This window comes from Hemicordylus capensis, chromosome 3 (assembly GCF_027244095.1).
Source record: "Hemicordylus capensis ecotype Gifberg chromosome 3, rHemCap1.1.pri, whole genome shotgun sequence".
In the NCBI taxonomy this organism is placed as follows: domain Eukaryota; kingdom Metazoa; phylum Chordata; class Lepidosauria; order Squamata; family Cordylidae; genus Hemicordylus; species Hemicordylus capensis.
The window spans coordinates 302,776,444-302,801,728 of NC_069659.1; the positions used below are offsets into that span (position 1 = coordinate 302,776,444).

Consider the following 25,285-nt stretch of genomic DNA (forward strand, 5'->3'; position numbering starts at 1 on the left):
AGTATTGTCTCTCAAATCAAATTGTGTAGGTATAATTCTCAGTAGTCAAGACATTGAAAGAGAAGCGAAATGTTAAAGACATTTATTAAGGGTATTTCTCTTGTGACAAGAGTTTGCAATATTTAAAGAAACTGACACATAACAAATAGACTCTTTAATGCATTCTGAGGTATCTAGCCCTGTCTACTTTATCCAGCTTAAATATAAAAATCAAGCAGCTTTCAGCATGATGACTGAGAAGTGTAGGAAAAAGCAATGTATAAGAAATTTGGTCATCTAAAAAAAAGCCTTAGTCAGATATCTCTTCATCCAAATTAATATCGGTAGTATCAATATCCTCCAGGTCTAAGTTATCCAAATCTTCATCCAGCTCCAATAAGGCCTAGGGCAGGAAGTACATAGTTAGATGCTTAATATCTACTAAAGCATTCCAGTATAACCATAGATTTTTCACTCCTAACTTCTCTAGGGGGAAAAAATCAGAGACTCTTGTAGGCAGTTATTTTTTGTACAAAGTGACACTGTGGAGCAGGTTAGTAAGTCAACATGTTGCAAAATGCTGGTATTTGAGAGCGACATCTGAACCCACCCAAGACAGGTTCCCATGCTGTGTTACCAAGAATTGTAGTTGGGCAAATGAAGTCGGGAGAATCTTGGTGATGCAGCACAAGAATTGGACTTGGGCAGGTTCAGACATCATGCCTGCCAGGAGCGTGCATTTGTGTCTTACTATGTTATGGGCTTCTTGATTAAAGGTGTGTCATGTGGACCTGCCATTACAACAAAATTACAACTCTGCTACCAGGAGCATTCTAAACTAACATTTCATAACTAACTGGTATCCTACAATAACTATAATGCAGCCTTTATTCAGTGAGTGGAAACAAGCTTGCTGTAGTTATAGAAATGGCAGTCGGACAAGGACTGGTAAAGTACAATGAATCAGTGGCAAGATTAAATCCACAATGGTCTGGAGTCACAAGATGTTCAGCAGATAACTAAGACAAACCATAAATCACAAGCATGATTGATCAGTGTTACATATAAGGAAAACTAGGTTGGAAAGCTTTCATTCAGGATTGTTCTGTGCCCTGCGCATGTGTATAGAGCTGTTTTTGTTCATTATCTTAATGGCACCAGGATTAGTTGCTGCTCTGAAGTCAATGAGAGAAGTTAATCATTACTTATTATAAGCTACAACTTTCTTCTTTGGAAACGAAATATTGCTGTGAAGGGAAGACTGTGTACATAATAGACTCTGCTGGGGTTGCTGTAATCAAAGTAACTAGAATCTGAATGTGTGGAGGATAACCTTTCAAAACTGTCTGCTTGGCTCAACTTTAAAGCAAAGATTCATTCATGACTTCAACTGGAGAGAAATACTCAAGGTACAAAATGCATTAATTAAGGCTCTGTTTCGAGGATTGAGATGCCGCTGCCCCCGCTTTACAGCTTGACTCATACCTAGGATATAAATACAGTTGTGGGGTGGGGGGGGCAGCTGAATAGATGTCTTATTTTGACACACTCTTCTGAACAAGTATGTAGCTGAGCTAAAAACATAGGAAGCTGCCTTATAACAAGTCAGGCAATTGTTCCATCTAACTCAGTATTGTCTACACTGACTGGCAGTGGGTTCTCCAAGATAATTACTAACTTCCTCTTAGTAATTACTATTAAGATATGACAAGTGGTCACCATGAGGTGGCTTTTCCTAATAGGTGCATTACAGAGAATGCACAGAAACACATTGAAGACAGCAACTTACATGATGTACAGTGTTATAAATACACACTCAGTTTGTTCAGAGCAGTGTCAGCTCTGAGATGTAACACTGCAATCCACGAAAACCAGGTTTTAATAATTCCTCAATATGGCTAAATGTAAATTTAATTATAGGTCAAATCTCAAAAATGATAATGTGCCATGGGAAAATGATAGTAAAAGTATGACAAAATGCTAACCTGTTATTGAGAAGTTGCTCTACTCAGAGACTGAGGTGACAGACTGAATTCTAGATTGTACCACCAGAAGGCAGAGGTGTAAGTCATTTTTGAATGCTGACACTGTCTGTTCCACCCCAACCCCCATGCAATGTTTAGGAAGAACTAAAGCAAACTTTTCTCCCTCCTATACTATGCAAGTTCCTGCATGTAGCATGTTACAATATGTAGGAGAACATCAAAAAATGCAGACTCACCTACAGTCTTAAATGGTAAAGCCCCCAAATCCTACCAACTCACTACCACCTGACTCTGTGTAACTTATAAAACAGCTCTAATCTGAAACTACCCAAGACAACTTGGACTGCTGGTAGAATCATCGCCTCCCAACTGAAAGATGTTTTTTTGTTTGGTCCATGTAAGCCTTTACCTTGTCATCTTTTATTATTTCAATTGAGTCGTTTTCGGCAACTGGAAGCACTGTCACAAGCTTAGGAGATGGAACTACTTCTTCTTCATCATCATCATCAGACTCCTTATGATGAAAAATAAGACTTTAATGTTTGGTGGATCTTGTCAAAAGAAAAGTGGGATGGTGGTGTATCCTTTGCATACAGGAGTTCTAGATCAAAGGCCTGGCATCTCCAGTACTGCACTGAGATAAATCAACAGGAGTTGCACCCTTACAGAGAGATTGCTTTGGAGCTCCAACAGCATGTTGCTGATCAGCAGAATGCAAACACAGGGAGAGTGATTTTCACTGCTCTCTCCTCCTTCCAAAAATACTTTGTGGCTTCCAGACACATGTTCCTAAGGGCTGTGTGACCCCCAGGGACATATTCCTGACAGTTAAAAAAAAAAAAAAAGTACTCCTGGAGGGAGGGAAGAGCTGTGAAAAGTTTTCAGTAACACACTGGCTGAGCTCCAAAGTGGTCTTTCTACAAGAGTGCAGATCCTGCAGTGTTGGATGCCCTGAACAGAGACCATGGAGAGCGGCAGCTTATTAGTGTCAGTATGAACAATACTGAGATAGATAAACCAATGTCTTGACTCAGTATAAGCTGAATCCTGGGTTTAGGTTGGATAATCTTTCCAATAACATGGATTTCAATTGATGCATCCCATCATATCTTTCTACTGTACCAAAGGCAACTGGACCCTTGGGTTTCCTGTTCTTCTCTTATGCCTGGAATACACTTCTAGAACTCTGAAGTATTGCTACAGTGTGTCGTTATAGCCTAACCAGTTAGCTGACATCATTCACTGAAATAAAGCTCAACATGAATAAGTGCATTTGCTCACATCTGTTCTTTTTACCCTTATCTCTGCCTCTCGCATTCTAAATTTACAGCAGAAGGAATCTTCTTTACCTATGCTCTAGAAAGTGCCATTTAGATAGTGGTGCTATACAAATAAGAGGAGATGGGCTCTGTCCCATCTCCTTAGCAGCTGAAGCCAAACCACTCATCTATACACATGAATATGACATTTATATACCTCTTTTTAACAAAGGTTATCCAAAGCAGTTTACACAGAATAAATAAAATTGCTCAAATGGCTCCCTGTCCCCAAAGGGCTCACAATATAAAAAAGAAAGACAAGATAGACACCAGCATCAGCCACTAGAGGGATGCTGTGCTGAGAATGGATAGGGCCAGTTGCTCTCTCCCTGCTCAATGAAGAGAATCACCACTAAAAAGGTGCCTCTTTGCTCAGTTAGCAGGGGATATGATGGAAATAATAGACTTTCACAGACAATTCTTGTGCATATAGCTACATTTACTTTACTGGTAACTAAAGTCAAGAACACAGCTTCTGTAAATTTGACAATTTATATTTATCTACACAATTTCCAGTAGTAGTAGTGAAATCAAATACATCTTTAGATATACACATACACACTTTTTAAAAAAATTCAAGATCTCTGCTTTAATGCACTACATATTTAACTTCATCTTCCATCTACAAGTTACACTCTAAACCGCTTATATTCAGCTATTTAACTTAATTGCAAAACTGCCAATTCATTACTTATAGTCAATATTGACTGATACACAGGACTGTTTAATAGGACTTCCCTCAAAAGGTATAAAAACCTTTAAGTGTTGCTTTTGAAGTCTCTGCCCAGTGATAGTTCGGAGTGCCTGAAGCAACTCTGATGAAGAGAAATACAGCAATGTTCAGACAGATGCGATTTATTCAGGCGAGACAGCAGCAACAGAGTTAATTTACATGACTCAAAGTGCCACTAAGAATTCCTTTACACAACACAACACAAAACGTATGTGTTTTGAGAAGCAACAGTTATAGAGCAGTCTCTTTATCATCAAAGTGAGTTTCAGAGGGGAGGACAAGTAATCTATTTGACAAACTCGAGCTTTCTCTCTCTCTCTCTTTTTAAAATTGTCCATAAAAAACCACAGGCTACACTGTTGAAGGATTCATAACACTCAGCAAAGATAATGACTGCTATCCCAGAATATCATTAACACTGACCTCTGATACTTCCCCTTTTTGTGGTATGAAACCTTTTGCTTCTTCCAATACGTTTCTCTCTTCATTTGGCTGCCAAAGAAAGAGACAATATTATGTAAGCAGGCACATTACTGTTGTGTAACTTGCTCAAGATTTCTTGCGGTCTGCCAGATTTCATATGAAGTTGTTCACAATTTGCATCTACTTACAGTGACAAGTGGATATTCATTGGCTGGCCGCAAGCAAGTATGTGTCTGCTTGATGTATTCTTCAGCAACAAAGGCTTCTTTTAATCCTGGAAACAAATTTTCATATTCTGTGGGATCAGCCAGAGATTCAGCAGCTTTCTGGTTTATTTTAGAGAGGTTTTCTCTCCACAGTTTCACGACCCTGTCAATAGAACAGATGGCTGTTGTAAGCAGTTCAGTAATAAGCAAAATATGTTTACTGAACACACATTTAAGGTTACCTTGAAACTTGGCTTGGCAAATATGTCCGTGCTAAGAAAGCAGCTTCTGGTAAGCGTCCAGTTCTAATCAAGAGCTCAAGACAACTGTCAAGCCTATGAAGAAACATTTGAAGTAGTTGTCATATTTGTTTAATTTCTTAACCATACCCAAACAAGGGGGAAAAGCTTCTTGCACTAGAGGCTGATAGGCATTGACTGCAGAAAGGTCTTTTTCAGTAGTGGCCCCGAATGTTTGGAATCGTTTACCAGGTCCGGTATGAAAGACATAGAATGACTCTTAAAATGAGCTGCCAATATCATTCTCTTAAAGCAAGTTTTTAATGGCTAATTTTATTCCATTGCTAGTCTCTGGTTTTTGTTCACACATGTTACTGTTTCCACTATAATTTTACTGATATTTTTTCTTAACTGTTTTCTTGTGAAGCCATTCTCAAACAATCGCTGAAAAGTGGGTTATAGAATGCCAAATACACAAATGTAATTATATAATCTAGGATAATGCTGTTTTTCCTTACATGAAGGCTAGTATTTTAAAGACTAATCACTGTTGGATACCCCAGTTCTATGGAGTCTTTATATAATCCATGGACTATTAAGAGCAGTCCAGGACAAAAAAAGTAATCATTAGGTCTCTACATCAGAACATGCAATTCCAATAAATTTTTAGCAACCAATCTCAAGATATGAAATAATGCATTTTTAAGTTTTCAGAACTGGAATACTAACAAAATTTAATGTGTGGATGGATTTGGGGAAAGGTGAGTAGGAGTTCAGTGGAAAAAATGGCAGTTATCAAGTAAAGAGTGAAAAAGAAAAGGCTCAATATGCCATTTTAAAAGTGATGCATTACATTCAAGATAGCAATAATTCATCTTGCTTACTTGAATTACACTTCAATTCCAGAAGCAACAATCTCTGGACACCTAGATGTCCAGATTAAGCTTACTTCTGCAGCTTAATCATATTCATAGGATCAGCCAGGACACCTAAATATATGAATTGGTGCCAACACAGCATCTATTACAGTAAGGCTCAATTTTTTAAATTTAATTTTATCAACAATAAAGACCACAGGGCACTTGTTCTCTGCTGGCCTCCCTTTATATGCCTTGCTTCTTTCTACAAAAACACATGCTTTAGAACTCTTAAGAGGTAGTCATGCTAAGTGTTTTAAAAGTTACTTCCATAATTTTTACTAAAACTTAAAGTACAAAGAGCAGACTCAGCACTAATGTAAAGCTAACGATGCTATTTATTCTAACATTTTTATAACTACAGACGGAATACTGTCTGGTCATGAAGAACAAGGCAGTTAATGCATTTCAGTAACTCACACTTCTGGCTGGCAGCTCATCTCTAGATTTTTGCATCAGCTAATAGTTTCGTTTTTGCTATAAATAAAATTGTTAAGCCAAATGAAATTGACAAAAATCATCATAAGTAGTGTGGTTGCCTAATTAACTGATTTTCAGCAGCCAAGCTGACAAATTCAGTAGACGAGTGACATTTTTTCTCTCCCTTACTCTGAATTACATTCCATTTAAATCTTAGCTAATGTACATTCAAAAAATAGGGATTAGCTGAAGCGACCTAGTTAATTGTGCCAACTCAGACTCACTAAAATCCCTACTCCGCACCCCTTTCCAGATTTCCAATTTATTTAGGCAAGACCAACTAAGCATTTGAAAAAGCACACAGAATATTTCTCAAACTGCCAGAATCCCACTAGTTCATGCTGAATCTCACACAAGTAATCCAAGAAATGTAAGAACATCTTCTTCTCCATGACTCCCACAACCCTTTGAGATAATCTGGAGAGGTTCATCTGCACTTGTCAGCAGCTTGTCTGGTGGCTACTCAGGAATGGGCCTTCTCCGTTGCTGCCCCAAGGCTTTGGAATGTACCCCTTTTGAAATAAGAGCCTCCCTATCTCTGACAACTTTTTAAAAGGCAGTTAAGACACATCTGTTCACCCAGGCTTTTAATTAGATGTATCGTTTAATAGTTTTTAACCATTTTAACATTGTGTTAAATTGTAAATTGTTTTAATGTTGTAATTTGTTCTGTTTTTATTGTAAACCTCCCAGAGACTTAAGTTTTGAGCAGTATAAATTTGTTAAATAAATATTAAATAAATTAGGCGAGTGTGTGAAAATTATAACCTTTGAAATTGACTTGAACAACCATTAACATATGGCAACAGCTGATTGCTTTAAGTTGCCATAAATGCTACTCAGCTTAAAATAGTTATATTTTCTCATATTTACTAACATTAAGTTAACACTATATATGGTAGATTGTTTGCTACTTACTTTCCTTGCAGGAAATAGCTCATAAACGCTACATTGTTCTTGCCATCTTTTTCTGCGCCTTCGGCTAACTTGTTCACCATGCTGGTATTTCCTGAAGCTGTGGCCAAAAGCAATAAGCCACCGTAGTCTTGTGCATGGTGCAGGCACTCCTGGGCAAGGCCAAACTGGCATTTACTTATTGCAAGCTCAGCCAGTTGCTTCCACTTCTGTTCAGACTGCAAAGATAAGACAGTAATTCCACCTCTTAAGCATCAGTGATGTTTCCAATTGCTTTGAAAACTATTCAGACGACACTGAGCCCAGTTAAGAGGCCTCATTTTAGCCATCTCTTCTATACTTCCTCTCTTGCACTTAATATTTTACTTAAAACATAAGGTCAATTTATTTATAAAGAGAAATGCTGATGTCACTGTTTTGTCATCAAGGAGCTAAAGATGCATATCCTCTAAAAATGCAGAACACAGTTCAGCTAGAGATAGCTCATCAGAACTGAAACATATCACTAGAATAAGAATTTTCTTAGCAATTGTGGATTTGATCAGCTTTTGAGGTCATACCAGACATAATGACCACTTTCTATTTTGAAGACTCCAATGGAGCAATTTGGATAGAATGTTAAGATAGCCTTCCCCGGATTTTGGCAGCACCTTTATTCAAGTGTATTTCTAGGAACACCCACTTTTATCTATACTACTTGCTATCAGTTCTGCTATTGCTTCTACACTAGCAGAAAGTCAAATGAAAGATGAAGTAACATAACTTGGGCCAGCAATATACAATGCTGTTATATGTTCTGGACAGAATCCTTCCATAGCCCTTACTTGAATGCAGCTCAACCCTGACAATAAGTGGTCCTGAAGTTTACTTTGCTTTGATGCATCCGGAACTCCATTTATTTCATATGTGTCTGCTCTTCTGCACCTTTTGCTTCTGAACTCCTCTTGCATTGAAAAGAGGATGCTAACTTACCTCTGCTTCCACTGCAAGCTGATATGCAATCTTAAGTTCCCCAAGCTGAAGAGCAAGCTCAAAGCGGTGTTCAGGATCTGTTGATACTGCAAGGGCTTGCTGTTTGAAACCCTGGTCAAAAGTTCAAGTGACAAGTCAAACCGGTGAAGGAATTTTCTTAGCAACCCATACAATCTACATCTGAAGCACCACACACCCACTTTTATCTGACCAAAATTCACACCGTTTGTCCTCAACATATACTAATGACTATCCAGAAGAATTTAAATGCCTAATTTATATGTATGTCAACCTTGCCTAGTCAAATTAGCACTATTCCCAACAGCAGTATACTGGATCTATAGTTTTCATTAGCAACATTTGCTTTGGTAGATATGACCTTTTTTTTTTACCTGCTTCTCAAGGAAGTGTGCAACTCTGGTCCTCTGTTCCTTTGGAATGGTAGGAAGAACTTTGTCTGCCATACTGAAATCCCTTCTCATCACCGCAGTCTGATACTCTAGCACTGAGACTAGCAAAGCATAACTCACTATGTTTAATTCTTTGTCACCAAGGTAAAGTCTGTTGTCTTTGGGGATATATCCTAGTAAATACATTGTCCTTTAAGGAGATAAAGACAAAGAGAATAAACATGAAGGTGTTTACCTTCATGAAGCAGTGAAGGTGTAAAATACAAGATTTTGAATCCAAGAAATCTTCTGAAAATGTATGCCACCTAAAGTAAATATTATGTAAAGCTGCACGTTGCTATGCCAAGCTCATGTTTTATTTATTCAAAATATTCAAAAGGGTCAAACTCCTGCAATTACTCTATTACATTAACAGTCTCAATTCAATATGTGTTGAACTGTAAACAAAGTAGAACATGCTGCAAGACATTAATGAGAGGATGATTTTGCACCAACTAGAATTCTGCTGGCTACTCACCGGTCCAAATGTGCAATGGTGACTATTTCTCCCCCAACATAGTAGTTCAGTCTGTTCACAGAGCTGGTATAAATAAAACAGTCACCCACCCACAATCCTGTTTTCACAATCTCTGGAATTTCACCAAGTACCTGCAAAGAAAGAAGGTTTAATTTCAGTATTGTCCTCTATACTGAACTATCTAAATGAATTAGATTGATCAAAAACAACAGGAATTTTGCTAAGTGGCAACCTAGTGGGCCTACTAGGTCACCACATTTTATTTTATTTATTTATCTATCAAATTTGTATACCACCCCAAACTTTTGTCTCTGGGCAGTTTACAATAACACATGACCTTAGTAACGAAGTGTTCTGATATTTTTAATAGATATGAAGACCTATTAAAAATCCTTGCACTGCAACAGTGATGAAATTCTTCAAAAGATAAGATACACTATTCACCACAGTGGTGTATGGCATAACAAGTTCCATATTAAAATTAAACATCCTGCACAGGAATGTTTAAATGTTTCTGCATTAAAAAATGCATCATGTGGTTAATTCACTATCTTCATCAGGATACTTTTATGCAAATGTAGACGGCCATGTTAAGATTACAGCCACGTAACTAACTTGAAAACTTATGGTTGTTAAGATATATGTGCCAAATGGCTGATTTTCCAAGTCAATCTTGTCAGTTTCCAGAAACTGAGCCAGTTCAACTGTAACCATGGTTTCCCACAATGTGAATGTGACTCAATTCTTCCAAGCAAGCATGCTCCCTTCTTCCCTTACTACTTCGGCCCCAGCTCATCAGCATCATGATTTGTTTAAATCACAGCTCATGCAAAGCTGGGAACTGTGGTTTAACTTTGGTTTGCAAACCAGGATGTTAAGCCAGACTTTAAAGCTGGTTTCACATCATGGGTTCACATCATGCCAGAATTAAACCACAGTTTCCAGCTTCATGTGAGTTGTGGAACAGCACAATATGGGCTTGGAAGATTTAGAAGCCACATTCATATAGTGGGAAACCATGGATTCCTATTACCTTTGAATCAACACTTTGTGTCAGAAGTCACTTGCAGTTATTTTGCTGCATGGCAGCAATACAAATATATAGGATACATTGATTCACCTATCTTTAAAATGTGTCACTAAATTTGTCACTACTAGTATCCACACTGATAGCCATAGGCTATCAATCTTTAAGTGAAGTTACCTCAAAGGCATCTTCAATGCCGTCTTCAGTGACTCCTTCATGTGTCTCCTGAGCTGCTGAAACTTTTTCAGAAAGATATTTCAGAATGAAGAATGATTCTTCGGTGGCTATACAGACAAGTTCACCAGAATCAGACCAGAAAATCTACAAAACAAATAATGACGGTAAAGTGTTGGCTGTAGCATGAGCAACATTAAGCTTATCAAGTTACCCAAAGAACAGAACTTGCAGCTTTAACAACGATTCTTTAAAATTCTCAATTTGCTTCAAAAGTATTTTTAAAAATTACCACCATGTGGCCTTGTAAGAAATGATATTTAATTATTCTGTATGATGAAACTGGAACATAACTCACATGTTTGGGCTGGATTTCAATTCTGCGTATCAGTTCTGTATTTTCCCAGTCATAAAATGCCAAGCCATTGACAGATCGGACACCCAGTAAGAAACCACCGTAGATACCTGAAAAGGACATAATCAGAAGAAACAAACATGTCACTAGAAAATGCTCCCAATGGCCAAGATTAATATTAGGCATGAAATACATAACGCACCTTCTGCTCCGAAGTCAGGTTTGAAGGACTTCTTCTCTTTGAAGTTTTTAAATATCTTGACACTGCTGTTGCTTTCCCTGATTGCATACCTATATATAGACAAAAGAATTCCATGTAACAAAGCTCTTACTCGGAGCCAGATTCAAACACAAGACCAAGAGCAGGCCCTGCCAAGTTTCTATCCCAACCTTCATAACAGAGTCTACTTGCTTACCCACCAGCTCTGATCTTCCAGGGCCTAAGAATGGTACAAAGATTGCTGGAGCGAGACCTGCATTGGCTTGAGGTAGCCAATGTGCCCTACCTGCCTCTCCAAAATGAGGCCATGCAGTTATTATAAAAGTTGTGCATACTAAACCTCTGAAATATTTTGTACCAAAGGTCTTAACCTTTAAAATAAGTAAAATATTGAAAAAACAAGCTTCATGCGTGAGAAAAAGACAATTCAGTTTTTAAGGGCTGAGTCACATGTGCTCGTTTGGTACAGTAGGAGTAACTCATATCTGCATATTCCCTATAAGACAATAGTCAATTGCACCAGTAGTCACACTTGTGTACTCTACATTTCTTTTAGTACACAGTTCTGATCACCGGAGAAAGCTGTGCATTCCCTGTTTTTTTCACTTGAAGGAGGAAATGTAGCTCTGCACCTTTATAGTCCTATAACAACTGAATGTGTTAATTGAGTCAGACCATACAAGTAACTTTCAAGCCACAGTTTCTGAAAAACTCCCACATGCTCCAAAGAGATAAAAGAAATTACCGAGGATTGCAATTCACAGTATGAAACCAGCCACCATATATTTAACAACGTACAAGGCAATACCACTTACTCTGAAGAATCATGAGCCCATGCAAACTCCTGCGCAGAACCAAAGCTCTTGTTTCTCAGTGCCATAGCTGTGTAAATTATGTATTCACCATCTCCACACACCACTACAAATCTGGGAAGTGGAAAGAACAAAAATGTTCATTAGTTACATATACAAAAGGAGAAAAGCAACAAGAAACTTGTATGCATGATTTAAAAAGCACTATAAGAAAAAACAGCAAAATGTCTCTAGCCCTAAACATAATTTCAAATCAGTAGAAGAATTTAAACACTTGTCTTCTCAAAAAGCCTCTTACCGTCCATTAGGATTGTGCTGAATAGTCTGAGGATATATCTCACAGCTACCCATATCTTTCACAGCAAGCGGAAGTCTCTCTCCATCTTTAATTTCAGCATCTCCCATTGCTTTCAGGTTAGCCTGCTGGATTTCTGAGTGCTTAGCCCAAATAATCTTTCCATTAGCATCCATGGACATGGCTGGCTCTTCACGACCAAGCTAGCAAGAAGACATTCACAACAAGTTGGTCAGTCTCCAATGCAGTATTCCAAACAAGACTCCCATTGCATACTGCTAACTTGGCAAAGAGGCACCTTTTAACATGGTGATTTTCTTTATTTAGCAGGGGGAGAGTAACTGGCCCTATCCACCCCCAGCACAGTACTTCCAGTGACTGTTGCTAGTGTCTATCATGTTTCTTTTTAGATTGTGAGCCCTTTGGGGACAGGGATCCATCTATTTATTTATTTATTATTTCTCTGTGTAAACCGCCCTGAGCCATTTTTGGAAGGGTGGTATAGAAATTGAATGAATGAATGAATGAATGAATATTAGTTAGATATGTCAAATAATCTGGATGCTCAGGACATGTTTTCCACAATACACACCTTAACAATGATGCTTCCTTCATCGTATCCCAGAGCCACATTATTGGATCCCCTCAGGCTAGCCACACACCACACCCGTTCCATGCCATAATTAAGTGTGCTTTCCAGTCGGTAAGTGCTTGAATGCCAGATCCGAACAGTTCCTATATAGAAAAGAGAATGGGAAGGAAAGAAAATAAGTTATTTGAATTGAACATTGACAGAATTATATGCAGTATTATTCAAACGTTTGTGGGGGCGGAGGGAGCTCATAATAATTAATTCTAAAAAATCATCCTCCCAAAGTTGGAAAAGAATTGAAATGGAAAGATGACAGAATCTGAAAGGAAAAGAAATGGGAAGAACTCAACTTTACTATAATTTGACAATTTTATGTGCCATAATAGTACAGCTGTTTCCAAGGAGTCCACCACACATGTACTTCTGCTCCTAATTCACTCTCAAGTGGGGACTAACCCAGACTAGTATAGTTTCACAGTTATATCCTTTATGCCTTTTATGTCTTTCATGACTTTAAAGCTTCCAATTTATTTCTTGCCTTGTACTTTATGCTAGTCTATGACCACAATCAAGATGATTTCATTTGAACCCAGATTCCTGGAAAGGTTACTTAGGTTTTGGGTAAAGGGTCCATCAAGAACTATAGATTCCTCATCTAGACTCTTACTGGCATACACAAAAAGAACAATGACAACTTGAAATGCGTAAATGACTTTTTTTTTTTAACAGAAAAGAAAAATCCAACTAAAAATGCTAAATGGAGAATGAAATACATGTAATTAAGCAAAAACTGAAAAACAGATAGCGATGTTGGATATTGGTATTTAATGAACATGAAAGAAAGAAAATGGCAAACTGGATAAGCAGAACAAACAATACATGACAGACACATTTAATTCTTAAAACAAATGTTAGCTAAGGTCTTAGGAGTTTCTGCAGAAGCAGATCTCAAAATACAGTAGGTGTTCCCTCTAAGGTGTGCGCACGCTCACACGTTTTTTGAAGTTAATTTTAAATCCTGCTCAGGTTGACTCAGGAAGGCCCCATTCTGAATGCAGGTGCACACACACACTACCTTGATACTGCCGCCCAGAACAAAATTCATTCTGCACACAGATGAAAAAAATAAGAGAGAATACTGGTCGGTGTTTGTACTCCCCAAAGGTCTGCTCACACTGGACCAAAGCAAACATTTATTTGATAATACATCGATCTAAAAGAGTTATTTGGGGGGGCAGTGGAAGGTGGAATAAATCTTCAGTTTGCTGAGCTACCTAAAATATATATTGGTTGATCAATCAGTCATTTGCTAATTGAGAAGAATTTTAAATTTCAAACAGGGCAGATCTCTATTTAAAAAAATTAGGTTTATAATTAAGTATGTAACAATTAGGTATGTAAATTAATGTTTTACATTCATGATTCTTGCATTTAAGTGTTTTTAGTAATATATTTATCTTTTAAAAACCAACATGTGATTTATTTTGACTATATGTAGGCCTACATGCATAGCAAAGCTTGGCAGCCTCTCCAGCCTTTGCACCTTGCACTTGTGTTTACAATGCTCCTTTCATAAAAAATCAGTTGAAAGGAAAAAGTTTCCAAAGCAAACCATCACAAGTCTACACTTCTCAGCAGCTACTTGTGCTAAGTTCAAAAAATGCTAATAGGCTCTTTACTCAGTCTTTCCTTTAATTAGAAATCTGTAAGCATCTGAAAGAAGTAAATTGAAAATTAACAGACTCTTAATAGGCATTGAATTCTGTAAATCAAAGTAGAAAGGTAAACAAATTCTCTAAAGAATATGAAAATGAGTTTCATGGCTTATAGATGAAAACTTAATTACCATCTTCAGAGCCAGTGATGATGATGGGCAGCTCAGGGTGGAAACTAACACAGGACACATTTTGTGCATGTCCCTCCAGAGTTTGCACGCAGGTTTTATTCTGGAAGAAAAGGTGAAGATGTCAATAAAAATGCAATAGCATTCCTAACATCTGTGCTCCATTTACTAAAGGATTTGCTAATGGTAGGGTTATGAACACCCACACCTCATCCAATAATATCAATCTTTAATTAAATATCGTCCTGTTACAAGCATACACACATATGTGATTTTCAATTAAATCACCAAACATAACTGTTTGTCTATTTCAGTTCTTAGCCCTTTTGCACCTAGGTCCACACTCTGATCCTCAAGTATTACCATGGACCCACATCCTATTTATAATTAACATTCGGGGAAAATAAAGGACATACATCATTTATAAGAAAACATAGTATCTGAGGAGCTAGCTTTACTTATATATTTAGTTTTCCATGAACCACCTGGACCTACCCCAGGTTAAGAACCCCCGGCTTATTTTCTACTCTCCCCAAAACTTCAGAAACAGGAGGACACAAAATACCTGATAATCCCAGATTTTAACAAGACGGTCATCTGCTCCTGAAATTAGGTATGGTTTATCTCCTCCACTGTAGTAGTCAATACAATTTACACCCTTTTCATGGCCTTCCAAAGTGAAGTTGGGTGAAGATGATCCAAGCTGCCACACCTTGCAAGTATATGAAATTTAATCACACTGGATCCTTACAAGTCATAGTTTAATAAAAACTTGATAAGCTTTTTAAAAATTTAAACAGATGGGAAAGCAAATCAAACGATACCATCCACTAACTTCATATACGTGTTTTGGGTGGTAGAGAAATGTATTAAAACAATCAACAAATAAAATATATGTAGTACAGCAAATAAAGGTACAACTAGGTTATGAAGTCTTCAAATGAATACAAACTAAACACAGAAGCCCTACTCACACATTATGTACAATGTACAAACTGTGTGCAGTGTATTCACATACAAATCTATATGCACATACAGCCATTCACATATAAACACACGTACACTTCCTATATCTACCCTGCATTTGAGGCAGCCTGTACCCAGGTTTACCTTTAAAATGAATGCACATGCAGTCATTCATACAAAAATATGTACATGTGTGCAAGTGTCTGCACACATGTACAACAGAATGACTGGATAGGGCATGACATTATCTCTTTGCCCATGGCTTTCATTTCCCTTTCATTTCAGGCAGCGCTGAATTTCATTTCATTTCTCTCTGAGGGAGAGAAAGGGGAATAGATGCTTTCAGGCAGCAAATGCTGTCACAAAAAGATCAGCAAGAGCTCGCCGGTTCCCGGTAGCCTGGGCGGGGGGCGTTCGGGCCAGGGCGCATGTCAGTATCGTGGGCGGGGCTGGAACCAGGCTGCAGCTCAGCTGGCTCTGCGCCTGGTGTCCGTAACCCTGCATTGCAGGGCTGCTGCAAAGGCAGCATTGGGGCTGAGTAGCGATGTGCAGAACTTTCTGGCTCGTAGTGTTCTGACTCAGAATGGACTGTTTCGAGTGTTCTAAGTTCGGAAAGGGGTCCTGTTCCAAGATTGGAACAGAACAAGCCTATTCCGTTCGGAACATTCTGAGTGTTCCAGCTTCCCCAACAAATTAGAATAGTGAGGGCAGTGCTGGGGGGTGGGGGTGGTACCTTTAACATTAAATTAATCAAAGCTCTTACCAGAGGTACTGCCAGCACTGCAAGCCTCCGGCACAGAAACCCAGGTGAGCTCCGGAGATGCGCCACCGCACGGGGTGGTGGCCGGAGTGCCGCATAGGCAGCTTTCAGTGCAAGTGGTACTGCTGGTAAGAGCTTCAATTGATTTAATGTTAAAAGTACCTCTTGAAGTCACTGTCCTCCCCCCGCCCCCAACAGCGCCATCCTCACGATTTTAATTGTTTCTTTAAAAATGCTGGAACACTCGGAACATTCCAAAAAAAACAGGATTCTTCCACAGAAACACCAGGTTGCCCCAGTGTTTTGGTTGGAACGTGAGACCATATTGCCCTCTGTTCCGAGCTCATAATGGAACGCAAAGCCTGCTCTGTGCACACCTCTAGGGCTGAGCAAAAGGTGTCATTGCACAAGCAGTACTTCTGCAGAGTCCCTATTTGTGATCATGGAGAAACCTGCAAAAGTGCTGCTTGTGCAACCACTCATTTCGTGCAGCCCCAACACTGCCTTTGAAGGGCACAGCACAGTGTTACAGACGTATGTATAGCTGTCTTATACCGAGTCAGGCCATTGGTCCATCTTGCTCAGTACTGTCTACATTAACTGGCAGCAACTCTCCAAGGTTACAGGCAGGAGTCTCTCCCAACGCTACTTCAAGATGCTAGAGAGTGAACCTGGGACATTCTGCATGCAGGCAGATGCTGTTCCACTCAGGAGATCCTGTTCCACAATGGTCCCATATTCCCGTAAGGGAGTATCTTACAGCACTCACATTAGTTCCCTCTCCAAATGCAAACCAAGGTTAGACCCTGCTTAGCAAATGAGACAATTCATGCTTGCCTCTGCAAGACCAGCTCTCCTCCCCGTGTAATGCTGCACTGGATGTTGGCCAATGTCTTTATGTAGGGCCCCAAAATAATTTTAGAATATACTGAGATGCAACCAACCTAATTCATGCAAGTTACTATAAAAGCAGCGAACCTTTCCCAGTGTATTGGGGCCAGTCTACACACTCCATTCACTTTGTGGACGCAACCAAAAGTAGCATCCCCGTGGCAAGCGATTCCTGTCCCATTCATCAGCATAGTCACGTAAAATCTCTGTGCTCCCTATTAATTGTCTTAGGTGCGAGGAGGTGAATGTGATGTAAACAATCCATGTGAAAAGAAGGTCTAAATATTACAGTCAGTGATCAATCACATTGTTTTTGGAAAAATCTGCATGGCAACCACAACAAAAACAGAAACATATTCAGTGCGAATACACTTTTTTAAAATCCAAAAGTACTAGTTGCTTAAACAGTTGTTTGTCACATAAACACATAAACAGTAGTTTGTTAAATCTGCCAGTTTGTCCACAGTGAACAGCTGAAAAGCATCTAGAGTGAACACATTGTAGCATCCACAAAATAACACATTTTACTTGAAATTAACATTATGATTTTCAAGTAACCACTCAACCTACCTTAATTGTCCTGTCCAGAGAGGCACTAGCAAACTGATTATTATCCTTAGGATTTATGACAATCTGCATAACGTAGTGAGTGTGCCCTTCAAACACTTGGGAACATGACCATTTTTTATCCCAGTCCCATAGTTTAATAAGCATATCATCTATGGAGAAAAGTGTAATTAGTGTAAAATTTTCAATTCATTACCTACTTCATAAACAGGTCTGTTGGTTACACAGAACAAAGAACTACATTTTCAACAAAGTACTATTGATTATTTTCTTTTTCTTGAATCCAGCTTGAAAAGTTCTGTGTGACTCAAAAACTTACTTATTCCTCACCTCCTCTATTTTTTTAAATATAGAACCCTTCTCAGAAGGCTGCTAACCTATTAAGAAGTCAGACCATATCTTTTAACAATGTGCAAGTTGGAGAGCATTATGTCTAAGTGTCCTTTGCTTGGAAATGTCTCAGCTCTTCCTTAGAGATCCTGCTGGATCCTCTCCAAGAAGGGTCAGAGCCAAGCTTCCACTCCCCCTCTTTGCTCCCCAATGGCTGTTTTGTTACATGAAGATATGGCACAGGCAATCATGTGCTGTTTTCAGCCAGATCTCCAGCTGCTGCTGTTTTATTGAAGTCTGGAGGGTTTAAGATTTTTATTTTTAATCAAATATTTGTGGTATATCCTTAGAGTTTCTACTTTGCACAGATCTACTAGGCATACCTTTAGATCCCTCTGAAGTTCTGGATATTGTGCGGGGAAATTGCTAATGCAATATGGATACCTGAGGCCCTGTTAGTACTTATATATGGGGAGTCTACATCTGTAAAAAGCCGCCTCTGTGACAATATAGCATGGAACCGGTAAGGGTGAGGGACTGGCATAAAATGCAGACAGAGTACTGTACACTAACGATATCGAAGGAAATAAATGGGAAGTACATGAGGTAATTTCCTACCTAGTAGTAGAGCCTTAGCTCTAAATGTTAACATTTTGCCAAAATAAAAATAAAAAATCTGGTATTAAATTCCAGAGTCACCAAAACGGGCTATTTCCTCAGGATAATACAGAGCTTAATTTCTCTCAAAGTTAAAAACAGCTGCCTAGAAATAACTGAGATAGCAATAAAAGCAAAACATTCTACTCTTACCACTGCTAGTTAGAATGAAAGGCTGCGTTGGATGCACAGCAATGCAGCGGATATAATCTGAGTGTGCTTCAAACATATGAACTCTTTCCAGTGTGTTGTAGTTGAAAACTCTAATTTGCATGTCATCCTACAGAACAGAGAAAACCCAATGAATATCAGCTCTTATATACAAGGACTGAACATTCAACAGTGAATTTACAACTCTACATTTGGACTCCAAGAAATTTCAGAGTTTCTTTATTCTTTTAGAGAAAAATGAGGCAATATCTCTTCAGATTTTTAATAAAAATGGTAAGAAATAAACGTTATTTATCTATCATATTTATAAACCACCTGATATATGCATCTCTAGGTGGGGTATACAATTTAAAACACAACCAATATAAAACAGAGTAAAACAGTTAAAATAACTTCACAGAATAAAATGTTAAAACAATCTCAAGGGTTAAACACATTAAACAGTTTAAAATTAATTTCAGTTAAAAGCCTGAGAAAAGAGGTATGTCTTGAGGGCCCTCCTAAAAGCAAACAGAGAAGGAGATGCTCTTATTTTGACAGGGAGCATATTCCAAAGCTCTGGGGCAGCCACAGAGAAGGCCCAGTTCCCAAGTCTCCACCTAAAGAGCTGAAGGCAACTGTAACTGGACCTCTCTAGATGATCTTAATAGGTGACAGCGTCCATGACAGAGAAGGTGCTCTCTTAAGTACCCTGGACCCAAGCCATTTAAGGCTTTATAGGTAATAACCAGGACTTTGTATTTTGCTCAGAAACATATTGGCATTAGACATGTTTATCATCATATGACACCAGACGCACATGTTTTGGGCAGTATATAAATACTCTAAAATGCTAAATAAATATTGTCTTTTCTTGGGTGCACTGTGGAGGTTTTTTCTTTCATTTTTACTAACCACATAGTAAATCATGTTTTTCAAATTCCCACCTCAACCCCACCAAATATAAAAATCAGTTTGAGAGTTCAGTGCAGAGAAGCTCCAATAGCAGAGATCAAAGAGTCATATATAGGCAATCATGTACAGTGGTCCCTCGACTTACGAACTACTCGACATAAGTATTTTTCGAGTTACAAACGACAGTTTTAGATCCGGTTTTAGATGCGGTTTTTTCGACTTACAAATTTTTAGATGGGGTTTCCTCGACTTATGAATTTTACATGCGGTTTCCTTGACTTGCCTGCCCGTTTACTGCCTGTTTATTCTTGAAAAGAAATGTTCCTGTGCAGTTTGCAAGCCTTACTGGGGGTCTGGGTCTTTTTTCTAGGCTCCGGAACGCATTAATCCGTTCCCAATGCATTCCTATGGGAAACCGCTTTTCGACTTACAAACTTTTCGACTTACAAATGTGCATTCGGAACGGATTAATTTCGTAAGTAGAGGGACCACTGTATAAAAGATCATAATCACAACCCATAACTGCTTCAAGACCACACACCTATAAAATTAGCAGAAAGGTTCCAGAAACAATATTCAGGTGATTAACAACGTCAAGATTCAAATACAATTAAAATACAGAAAGTAAATGGTAGGGGGGAAACTGACAACTTACAGCTCCAGTAACAACCCAGTTCTTTCTTGCCACAAATTTAGCTGCTCTAACTGGCAGGTCACATACTTCAAAGGTTTTCACTAGTGTCTGAAAGCAAAATTGTGAAAATTATATAACATAGTAATATTCTTGAAAATAGTTACATCACAGTCTTAAAACGGTGGATGCCTATGAACCAGCACTCTCATTCATGTGGTTTTATAACACTTGTGAAGTATACTGTATATTTAGCATACAACATTCTGGAACATGTAGAAGAGACTCTGGCTAGGGTGGTATAAAAATGTAATAAATAGGTATTTATTACATTTTTCTAAACTCATATATTATCCTTTTTTACTCAGTTTTTGGTGCTGGGCTCCCAGCCCTGTTTTCCAGAACATGTAGAGGAATGAAGACTGAGCCTCAAATTTGAAGGCAATGTGTTCAGATAAGTTTTTATTTTCATTTTTATTTTGCAATGAGTAAACTATGTTACACTCACAAATATCAATCCAGCTAGGCCACACACATGCATGGATGCAGGCTTTCATTAACATATCCTATGCTGAATGGGAAACCGTGCATTCAATCAAATACTGTGCATATCATCTCTCCCATAATGCAGCTGCTTGCACACAGCCCTGTTCAAAATTCAGCAAGAGCACTTACTGGTTGTTTGGGAGAGTACTGAATTTAGCCTACTCTTCTCTAAACAACTGGCCAGTGCAATTGCTGATTTTAGGAAAAGATACCCAGGCTATTGTGTGCAGGCGTGCACATATGGATCAAGACTGATATATTGAAAACTAGTAGGCGAGGCCTGTCATTGACTGGGCAGTCATCTTGCATAGACTACACTGATAGGAAAGTTCAAGGAATTAAACATATAGATTTTTAAAGTAACAGAACAATTTGAAATTTGTAGGATTTCAACTTCAGACTTTATTCATTTCATTGAATAATTACCATATATTAGGGATGTGTACGAACCATAAACGGGCCTCCAAACTGGTTTGAAAGTCTGGCGGTTTGGCCAGTTTGAAGGTGGGCCAAATAGCTTTAAGGACTGGGGAGGGTGCTCTTACCCCACCTGCCACGTTTCCCTTGCCAGAGCTATTCTTTAAAATGGTCCCGTGGGGCAGCAGCATACCTCCTTGCCGCCCGGTGCGTGACAGACCAGAAGTACTCGGAAGTGCCCAGTGTGCGTGCACACATCACAACGTGCGCACACACACCAGGCACTTCCGGTCTGCCATGCACTGGGGCGGCAAGGAGGTATACTGCCACCTCATGGGACCATTTTAAAGAACAGCGCCAGCAGGGGAAACGCGGGTGGGGTGGTGGTCCTTAAAGCTATTCCCACCACCACCACCTTCGAACCGGCAGTTGCTGGTTCCGTGCCCATCCCTACCATATATGGTAAGTTTGAATCACAGTACATCTGAATCTGAGAAAAGTCTTCTGCTTCTGTTGGGCATGTGATTTATTGATCTGATTACTGAGGATTAAATATCTCGAGAAATAACAGTTAAAATATTATCTTCAGCATTTCTGCTAAAAATATATATAAAAAATATATATTTAAACTTTCACTGAACATATTCCAGTGTAAAAAGTAATGCATTCAGCTAATTTCAGTGGCAGGACTGTGTATGCAAAATTTGGTATCTGTAGGTCATCGGGAAGCATGACTTTATTTAACACAAACCAATCAACAATCTAATTATTCAAAATATATATAATTGGAGTTAGTCACTGCTTCTTTTAGTGGCCCCAGTTTTAGTAGTATGAACACCATGGGTGTGCATGGACTGTTTGTTGCGGTTCAGTTCCAATTCGGTTCGAATTTGGACTTAACCTCGGGTATGCGAACTGGTTTGGTAGAACTGATTGGCTGGGCTGGTTGGTTTGACAAACCAGCTTGAACCGGTTCACAATTGAACCACTCGAACCAGCCCAGTTCATGATCAAACAGATCCTGCACATCCCTAATGAACACTCCTTTAAAGTCCCAAACAGATCATCTATATTCAGCAAGTATAAAGAACACTTTAAAAAGCAGCACTCCTTTTAAAATCATGCTAACATTTTAAAAATAATTATTGAAAGACAGTTGGAAGTTATTCTATTTCATACTTTAAAAACTTATGGGACAAACCTCAATCATATTGTTATAGCTTTTCATATATTTATCAACCCTTACCTGAGTTTCATGATTCCAAACACAGACACTACCATTGTAAAGACTAGCCAACATCCATGGCTCTGTGGGATGCAAATCCACACTCTTCACTCGGTCAGAGCGTGCTGTTAGCTTACGCTTTATATCAAGTCGGAGAGGCTAAACAGCAAGGTTATAAAGTAGACTATTTCAAAACATATAAACACTGTTTAATTGTTTACTATACAGAAAATCTTCAAATATTCCAAACACATACAAACATATATATTCCTTATTGTTATTACTGTGCTTTCAACCTACAGTGTTGTTTCCTAGTTGCAGATTTTGTTTGATTATTTATTTAGAGTTAGTACTTCTTTTATTCTGTTTTGTGTACGTTTTAGAAATATGTTTCGTGCATATCAATTTTATGTTCATCTACAGTTTAGAATCAGCAAGTTTTCCCCACCTTTCTTTTTCTTTGCAGTAATATGCTATAGTAATAACATATTACCTGACATAATAATATGTCAAGTTCTTCTTCTTGACATTTGTATTTTCAAATTAAAAGCTTAATGTTTAAAAAACCCCACTAACATTTAAAGTAGTCACACCTTAAGTAAAATGAAAACTAGATCTAAAACAACTGGGCTAGATGGACCATTGATCTATCTGAATATAAAAGTTGCTCTACATATTATTATTATTAACATTTTATATCCCGCTCTTCCTCCAAGGAGCCCAGAGTGGTGTACTACATACTTAAGTTTCTCCTCACAACAACCCTGTGAAGTAGGTTAGGCTGAGAGAGAAGTGACTGACCCAGAGTCACCCAGCAAATATCATGGCTGAATAGGGATTTGAACTCGAGTCTCCCTGGTCCAAGTCCAGCACTCTAACCACTACACCACAATGACTTCATATATTGATTGAGCAGATCTTGAACCTTCTTGGATACATGCATCTCAATATAATTATATTTCCACACAATTCAGGAATGATACATTTTTAACATATTAATCATAACAGGCAAACACAACTGACACTAACTCTTTCATGCAGCTTGTCCATTCTGTGCAAATGTCTAAACTATCAACCAGCTATCATGCACACCTCACAGCCCTTAAGATGTACACACCGGCTCTGGAGGCTACTCAGCAGAGCAGTGACAGTACCATCACCTATGAACTTCATACAACTCCAGAGTTAGATAAGCAGGCAGTGCAAAATGACTGTTTCTGCTTTGTTAAAGCAAAATCAGCCTATGTATCTGCTGCCCATATCTCCCAGTTCTATCCTCCATTAATTTGTCTAATTCCCTTCTATCTATGGTAATCACCATCACCACAGCTCACATCTTAAGCAAATTAACTAGGTGTTGTGCAAAAAACTACTTTTATTTGACTGCCATAAATTATTGCCAATCAATTTCACTGGATGAACCTTAAGTTTAGTATTATGGGAGAGGGAGAAAAGTCTATCTTGACCCACTTTCTCTACATTCTACAACATGTGTATAAATCTCTATCATGCTCCTTATTAACCCCTATTACATTACATTATATATGTATATGGGTGCACTTTTGAACAAATGCTTGTACATAACATTCATTTTAAACATGAATCTGGGGACAGGCCCTGTCAAATGCAGGGTACAGATAGGAATTATACTACTATATATGTGCTGAAAATAATGTTTGAATAACTGTACATGTGCACACCCTGCACAGATTGGTGTGTTGAACATAACATGATGTGAATAGGGCTTTAGTCACCTTCCCCCCCTCAAAACTAAAAAAACCCCAAACAATGTAGCTCTTCTTAAAGGGAAGATGCTCCAACTCTTTGATCATTCTGTTTGACTTTCTCTGCAGCTTGTCCAGCTCTACAACCTCTTTTTGAAGATGGAACGGCCAGAACCATACACAATGTTCCAAAGGTGGTCACACCATAGATTTATATGAAGGCATTCATATCAGAAGTTTAATTTCCAATTTTTTTCCTGGCATGGAATTTGTATTTTCTCTGTTGCTATACACTGAGTCAACATGTTCACTGAGCTATCTACCCCAAACCTAAGATTGTGTTTCTGGAGAGTCACAGCCAATTCAGAGCTCATCGGTGCACAATCTCAATGACAACAGAAAGCCCACTTACAGAAGAAGAGCCAGCAAACTTAGGAGCCCTTAGGCTAGGGTTTCTGTCACTTATGTCCTGTGCAGCAGCTCATGCGCAGGTTGGGGGTTAAAAGCAGCAGTCGCTGAGCATAGCTTTTGCTCTCTTGGACTAGGACTACCCTCATTTTTTTGTATGGACAGAGGTTCTGTGGCCCAGCAGGCAGAAATCAACTGGTACAGCTTCTCCTGTCACTTAATGTCCACGCTTGGAAAGTCTGTACCCACTGAACTTGTGAGCAGCTTTTAAAGATGCAGAGCCTCCCTCCATTAAAAGGAGGCAATACCGCTTCAAAGAATAGCGATGGGCTGGAAGATCTCACGCCACCCCACAACCGCAGAAATAAACCGCCCCTGAGCTGTTCCCTTCTGCCTTTCGCATCCCCACCAGCAGGCCTCTCCCTCCTCCCAGCAACGCCTCGATCCCTACCCACTGGCCATAAGGAAGGATTCAGTTCCTCCACCCCACGAGGAATAGCCACTCTCCAACTCCTGGGAGCCCACCACTCACCATGGCTTTGGCTCCCACGCAGGGCTACAGCCACTTCGAGATGCCAGGTTCACGCACACACACACACAGCCCAGTCCACTGACGTGGAGCTTCCGGCTCTATGGTTCACGCGAGAGCATGAAGAGCGAGCGAGAATATCGTGCACGGGTCTCT

The 25,285-nt window shown here is 38.9% G+C and overlaps 1 protein-coding gene across 2 annotated transcripts; it reads right to left on the bottom strand.

Moving 5' to 3' along the window:
- Window positions 1–67: 67 nt before the first annotated feature.
- On the bottom strand, window positions 68–25,285 carry COPB2 (COPI coat complex subunit beta 2). Of its 2 annotated transcripts, XM_053309541.1 has the most exons (22): window positions 25,133–25,285; window positions 22,490–22,627; window positions 20,305–20,391; window positions 18,738–18,864; window positions 17,601–17,749; window positions 14,979–15,125; window positions 14,417–14,516; window positions 12,571–12,713; window positions 11,982–12,181; window positions 11,687–11,797; window positions 10,854–10,942; window positions 10,655–10,761; window positions 10,300–10,443; window positions 9,096–9,226; window positions 8,561–8,768; window positions 8,169–8,279; window positions 7,200–7,414; window positions 4,888–4,980; window positions 4,628–4,808; window positions 4,440–4,508; window positions 2,374–2,478; window positions 68–382 (listed from the first exon to the last, which is right to left on the bottom strand). In XM_053309541.1, exons 1-22 carry the CDS (start codon window positions 25,133–25,135, stop codon window positions 290–292), a joined length of 2,751 nt encoding a protein of 916 aa, XP_053165516.1. In that variant the 5' UTR covers window positions 25,136–25,285; the 3' UTR covers window positions 68–289. The 2 variants fall into 2 exon arrangements, with proteins under 2 accessions (XP_053165516.1, XP_053165517.1); XM_053309542.1 differs by lacking the exon at window positions 2,374–2,478.